This window comes from Salvia splendens, chromosome 14 (genome assembly GCF_004379255.2).
Source record: "Salvia splendens isolate huo1 chromosome 14, SspV2, whole genome shotgun sequence".
Taxonomy (NCBI): Eukaryota; Viridiplantae; Streptophyta; class Magnoliopsida; order Lamiales; family Lamiaceae; genus Salvia; species Salvia splendens.
Genome location: NC_056045.1, coordinates 30340845 through 30347517, shown reverse-complemented (window position 1 = coordinate 30347517; position 6673 = coordinate 30340845). Strand labels below are relative to the sequence as shown.

At 39.0% G+C, this 6673-nt stretch overlaps 1 protein-coding gene across 1 annotated transcript; it reads left to right on the top strand.

Moving 5' to 3' along the window:
• Positions 1-899: 899 nt before the first annotated feature.
• LOC121763684 (SHUGOSHIN 2-like) lies at positions 900-4312 on the top strand. Its single transcript, XM_042159742.1, has 13 exons — positions 900-1104; positions 1536-1678; positions 1762-1799; positions 1917-2025; positions 2109-2132; positions 2246-2314; positions 2536-2623; positions 2715-2763; positions 2858-2998; positions 3086-3217; positions 3327-3473; positions 3572-3742; positions 3840-4312. Exons 1-13 carry the CDS (start codon positions 1041-1043, stop codon positions 4156-4158), a joined length of 1494 nt encoding a protein of 497 aa, XP_042015676.1. The 5' UTR covers positions 900-1040; the 3' UTR covers positions 4159-4312.
• Positions 4313-6673: the final 2361 nt, after the last annotated feature.

Sequence of the window (6673 nt, the reverse complement as noted above, 5' to 3'; positions counted from 1 at the left end):
TAAATACTATGTTGAATGTAAAAATACAATTTGAATTTTATCCAAAGTAGTTTATTTATAATCCTAACAATGACATTATATGGGTTACTTTGGGGCTTTGAGATTTTGATTATATTAATCACATATTTTTAGCCCAAATAAGTAAACAAAGTCCCAATACATTTAACATACATGGCAAAGTCCATATCAGCATATGGTTCACAATTGATTATTTGATTTTTTATAGTATAAAATTAGTTTAAGATAGGTAATAATATTAGAATGCTTGAAAATATAGTTGAAATCAACCTAATCCCATTGGCAAACAATTCTTATACACTTGATTTGGATTTAATAAAATGTCAAACATATAATTGAACAGAATACGTTCTAATTGCTAAACATTTTACTGCTAATGATCACCAAATATTTTTAGTACTTTCTTTGATATTTTTGTGTAATATTGTCACGTCTCTTTAATTTTTTTCCAAATTAATATGAAACATTTTAATATTTTCATGATATTTATGTTCGAACGCATTGTAATAATACCTCTTTTAATAATAGTCCATTTTTGCAATTTTAGATAACATTTTTTCATTTAAACACGAGTGAAAATACGTGGCCAGCAATATCTTTATTACATTTTCCTATCATATGAATCATCAGTCATCACTTTCCACATTTGTGATATATTTTTTTAATAATTTGAAACACTGCATTTATTGATTTATAATTCACTTCATAGGAGTAATTTTTTTGGACGAAGGGAGGGGGTTCATTTACTTATTACAGAAAATATAGGGACTAAAATGGAAATTAATGGAGTACAAAAAATTCAAATTGGAGTAGGCTCGGGATTTGCTTCGGAATACGGTTCGTCAATCTCAGCCTCCTTTAACTTTATTTCTATTTTCCCTCCCTCATTTCAAATCCAAACACACCACCACCGCACCCACCAAATCGGAGTGAGAGATGGAGAGCGATGGCTAATTTGGCCTAAGCTGCTGTATAGATAGAGAGAGAAAGCTGCGTATCGAGAGATTCAGGAGGCGACAACGATGTCGGAGAAGGAGGGGTTTCCGAATTTCAACCTGCTGAATGCAGCTCCAATTGGATGTAATAGTGAGTTTCATATCAATTCTGCTTCTGAACTTAGGGTTTCTTGTTGATTATGTGTTAGTTGTTCAATTCCATAAGATTCCACTCGCGAAAGTGTGAATTTCCTTTTTAGCGAAGAAAAGGAGTAATTTTTTTTGAATTATGCATCTTCGTAATTCTAGGTTTACTTCATCCTTTTGAGATGGACGGCTTGTTATAATGCAGCTAACAAATTCAATTCCAGTTTGTCCTCTGATGCTGAATGCTGAAGCTATTAATGTTTGCTTTAAATTGAATATGGGAGTTTTCGGTTTTGACTCAGAAATTGAATTAGGATTTAGTCTCCTTTTTAATTTGGGATTTATGGGGATAGTATTTCTCTATAAGAAGCTAGCTACCTAGTTTTTAGCAGTGGAGATTGCTTATTTGCATTTGAAATATGTGCTTAATTCTAGATAAAGTTGAGGAAGCTGCTGGGCCATGTCCTCAGATTTTGGCCAGGCGAAAGCTGGCTGACATTAGCAACCTGCCACAGAATTGGAAGTCACAGCCAACACCTACGACTATTACTAAAGAGTATGTTGAACAGCTCCGGAAGGTAACGTTCAGTGATTGGTCTCATCATCGTGTTGGTACATATGGGCCTTGTTATTTGGTTCTTGATTGTGATTCTTGCTTCAGGAAAACGTGGCTTTGGCGATGATGTTGGCGCAGAGAAAGTATCCTCTTTTGATTTGCATTAGTTTGTGTTCTTTTTGTTGTATAGTTTTTGCTTTGCTGCAGATTGTTAGCTTCTGATGGGACTGTGAAATTCCTTGACATTCTTTTTGATAAAGCAAGATAATTGAACAGAGCGGAATTGAGCTAGAAAGACTGAGGTCGAATTATATTAAACTGAGGGATCAGAATCAACAATTAGCTCTGTCACACACCCTCTTGCTTGCGGTTTGTGCTTCCTTGTGCTCTCGAAGTTTGCTTGATTTTGTATGCATTTGGTTAACCTTTTCATTTATTTGTTAAATTTTCAGGAACTAAATTCACGTAAAGATAGGGTAAGTTGAATGATGCCACATGAGTATCTCTTTTGGGTTCATGGGTATTATTCCATGTATAATCTATGCCGCTATGCTTGCTAATACGTTTCCTAATTCCCCTATATTCTCAGTTGAAACAATTGCAACACGAGCTTGGATGCAAAAATGGTTCGCTTCAAGCAAGGAATTACAAACTTGAGGTCTGTGTGACTAAACCTGCTACAAGCACAATCCTAACAAAATGTTTGACATGCGAAGGCTGAAGTTGTTAAATCTCGTTCCTTGAACAATTTACTTGTGTTCCTTCTATTGTTCTCTTTGTTGACCACATGAAGTGCTTTGCAGTTGTTAAATCTTGTTCCTTGAACCTTTTTCTTTTTAAAGTTTTGACTTTTAATATGGCTGTTTCAATCTTCAAAAGGAGAATGTGATTAAGGAAGACGAGCCCTCAAAAGAAGGCGAAGATCATAAAAAGCCTCGTAATGGAAAAAAGAGAACTCGTTCACTCTGTGAGTATCAATGGGAGTAATTCTGTCTATTTAATATTTATGGACTCAGACGGATAACTCAAGTCTTTTTTTTCCTTTGGATTACTCACAGGTTTGGGCTCGTCTGAAGAATCACAGTCCAAGGATGATGCTGGAAATAGGTGATCTATTACACAAATAATGGCTCGTAGTATAGTACTAGTACTTTTGCTTAATGAATTTCGTTGGCTGACCTTTTGTGGACTTTCATGTCAGACTCCCAGTGAGGAGGCACTCCTCTAGGTTTGAGGCTTTCAAACCAGATGACGATAGTGTGTCTGAGATGTATGATCCCAAAAGTCCCGAATGTTCGCTTCCTGACGCATCGGTCAACAATGAAGAGCATGCTGCTAATAGGTGATAATTTGTTATGCAACCTAAATTCTTTCTCGATATTCAGTGAGATTTTCTGTCGACTGATATCTCATGTATTTCCATGGCCAGACCCTCTGTGAGGAGGCAATCTGCTAGGTTTAAGTCCGCCACACCGTCTCCAATTCCTGATGAAACCGTCCAGGAAAATGGCTCATCTATTGCTGAAATGTCGGTTATAAATGAAGGTCATGCCATACAAAGGTGATATTTTTTGTTACGTATGAGTGATAAGAAAATCATAGACCATTCCTTTTCAAAATCATATCCATGAGATTTTCATCGACTGATTTCTTGACTACTTCCATGCCAGACCCTCTGTGAGGAGGCAATCCACTCGGTTAAAGGCTGTCACACCGTGTCCAATTCCTGATGAAACAGTCCATGAGATTTCGGTTGAGACAGTCCATGAGCCTTCTGTTGAAACTTCGGTTAGAACGGAAGGCAATGCTATAAAGAGGTGATAATTTGTAGTGTTACATATCAGTGAAAAAAATCATATACTATTCTCTTACAAATTCATTTCATCGAATGATTACTTGACTACTTTCATTCCAGACCCTCTGTGAGGAGGCAATCCACTAGGTTAAAGGCTGTCACACCGTGTCCAATTCCTGATGAAACAGTCCACGAGACTGCAGTTGAAACAATCCACGAGACTTCTGATGAAACAGTCCATGAGACTTCTGTTGAAACTTCGGTTATAACTGAAGGCCATGCTATACAAAGGTGATAATTTGTAGCATTACATATCAGTGAAAAAAATCACATACTATCTCTTACAAAATCATTTAATCGATTGTTTTCTTGACTACTACCATGGCAGAACCTCTGTAAGGAAGCAATCCATTAGGTCTAAGACCAAAATACCAAAACAGGCAAAAGATCCGTCTGAGATGGACTGTACCATATCTACCAACTGCACGTCTCTTGATGAACCCGCCCCACCTGTCACAGAGAGTGGCTCCACTTCTGCGGACACAGCCATTGAGAGTGAAAACGACGGAAGCTGTTCTTCTGGTTGGGGCTGTGATTCACAAGGGTCTAGGAAACCATCTTTAGGCAGGCCATCACGCGTGGCTGCAAGAAAGGTTCAAACCTACAGGGAGAGATCTTTGAAAGATAAAATGCGTAGACCGGTGTGAGTGAACTATGTTTGTAGAGGTAAGACTTTTGTTGTTGTCATCGTTCATATATTGTTCACTCTTTGAACATGAGATTCTTCTAACTCCTACTGTAAAATTAGGCAAGAGATGCTTCTTTTAGTATGATTATGATATGGGAAAATGAGATTGATTATGTTACTCTTTGTTGGTCATGATGATTAGTGCGATTTAATTTATACAGATTTGGTACACCACAAACAAGATCCAATTCCCTTAAACGTGCAATACACAATTATCAACTTCAATTATTTAGGAGTACATGCCAAAGGAAATTAGTCTTAAACACAAAATTAGTTCTTCTCTACATATTTGAAGAGCTTTCTCCTTTAATCCAATTTGTAAGACATGTGATCGCTTTTTCTTGTCGTTCCAAGCCCTCGGTGGCCACTGGACGAGCCACACAAAGCCGAAAAACGACAAGAAATTGGCGTCGTCCGGCAACGACGACTTTCCTTCGTCGAAGAAAAAAATCCCTCCTCTCTCCCTGCATCCCGCTGCCGGCGACGGCAGAGGGAGGCGAATTTCGTCGCCGAGGGTCCACGAGTGCTCGTATTGAGGGACTGTTAGTTTCTTCATTCCAGCTTTGGAGCTCATGTTTCCTCCAACTTCAATTGGTATAATCCTGTCTTTAGAAGAGTACACTAATTTGTCTTGCGACTGTTAGAAATAATGGGAAGAAATTCCCAAGCCGTGTACAGGCAGTACTATAACTATTACAATCAAAAGGAAACTTGCAACAAAAAGAGGAATGAAAATTACAACGGAAATAAAGCAAACCAAATTTATAAGTCGAGTCGAGGAAAGTCCTCTTTCCGCAAGACAAATTACGCCCCGGCTAGTGCTCACGGAATGACGTATTGCCCCCAAAGATAAAACGACTTCCTCCTAGCGTGTAGAAGCACCTCAAACCCGCTAGGCACCGGCGAACTTGATGGAGTTCCGAGAATCGAGCTAGACAATGCTCCTAAAACGCTAACTAGAATGCTTGAGAGCTAGAGAGAAGATAGAATGTTTTGTTTGTGTGTTTACATCTCTCAAATCCACATGCCTTATATAGGCACAGAAGAGGACATGGAAGGCTTGATCATAATCCACCATTAAGCAAACCATTATGCAAAAGGTGGTTACAAGAGATGGAAAGCCAAAGGATTGGCCACATCAAAAGTTTCCATCAATTTACACGTTTTTTCCAACAATCCCCCACATTGGTTAGAGCACTGCAAGCTCAAACCAACACCAGACACAAATGCATGCATGCAGACTCTATGCTCAATTCTCGAGAAACAATATTGCATTTGGAATAGTAGCTTGGGGCTTTGAACTTTCCATAGTCAACACTATCGGGCATACCGGCGGCCTGGTGGACGTGATGCCTTGAACCATTCCTCCTTGGTGTATACCGAGACAATAATATCGACACAAATTATTTACAAACTCATCAGTTCTCACGTTTATGTCCTTTACTGGCCATGGAACACCACTTTGGATTCATAAGTGATTCACATGTTGAAGCGGCCCACACTTCTTCACTTACATAGGTGATTCTTTTCCAGGTATCCTGCAATACCCACCTCCTCGAGGTTTCTAAGAATCATTAAAAGTCAAAACTTAGCCTCTTACCACAAGCAGGTTACAACACTCAATGCTTTCTACAGAATGGGCGAAGATTAAAAATCTTCCGAGTGTTACAACTAGATTCATATAGCTTCATTTTCCCATTGAACCAAGCCCATGAGATCTCCAATCGTATGGTTGGGTTACCACTATAATTATCTTTTAAGATGTGGTTTTCAGTCCCATTCCTTTTAACAATTTATGCATTTGATCACGGTTTAAACCTTTTGTTAACGGATCCGCTAAGTTATCCACTGACCTTACATAGTCAACTGTGATAACACCACTTGTGATCAATTGTCTGACGGTATTATGTCGCCGATGAATATGCCGAGACTTACCATTGTATAAGCCACTGTGTGCTCTCCCTATAGCTGCTTGGCTATCACAGTATATCACTACTGTCGGCACTGGCTTCTTCCAACATGGAATATATTCTAGGAAATTTCTGAGCCACTCGGCTTCTTCCCCTGCTTTATCCAAAACGATAAACTCAGATTCCATGGTGGATCGAGCTATACACGTCTGTTTCGTTGATTTCCACGAAACAGCACCACCCTCCACAATGAACACATAACCACTCGTCGAGAACGAGTCTTTTGAATCAGAGATCCAATTTGCATCACAGTACCCTTCAAGTACTTGGGGATATCTTGTGTACTGCAGCTCAAAGTTAAGAGTATACTTCAAGTATCTCAAAACCCTACGCAGAGCTTTCCAATGTTCCTTGCTTGGGTTGCTCGTAAATCGGCTCAGCTTATTCACCGTACACGCAAGATCTGGTCGGGTGCAGTTTGTGATAAACATCAAACTCCCTATGATCCTTGCATATTCTTCTTGAGCTACAGGCTCACCCGTGTGCTTACTCAAATGCACGTTG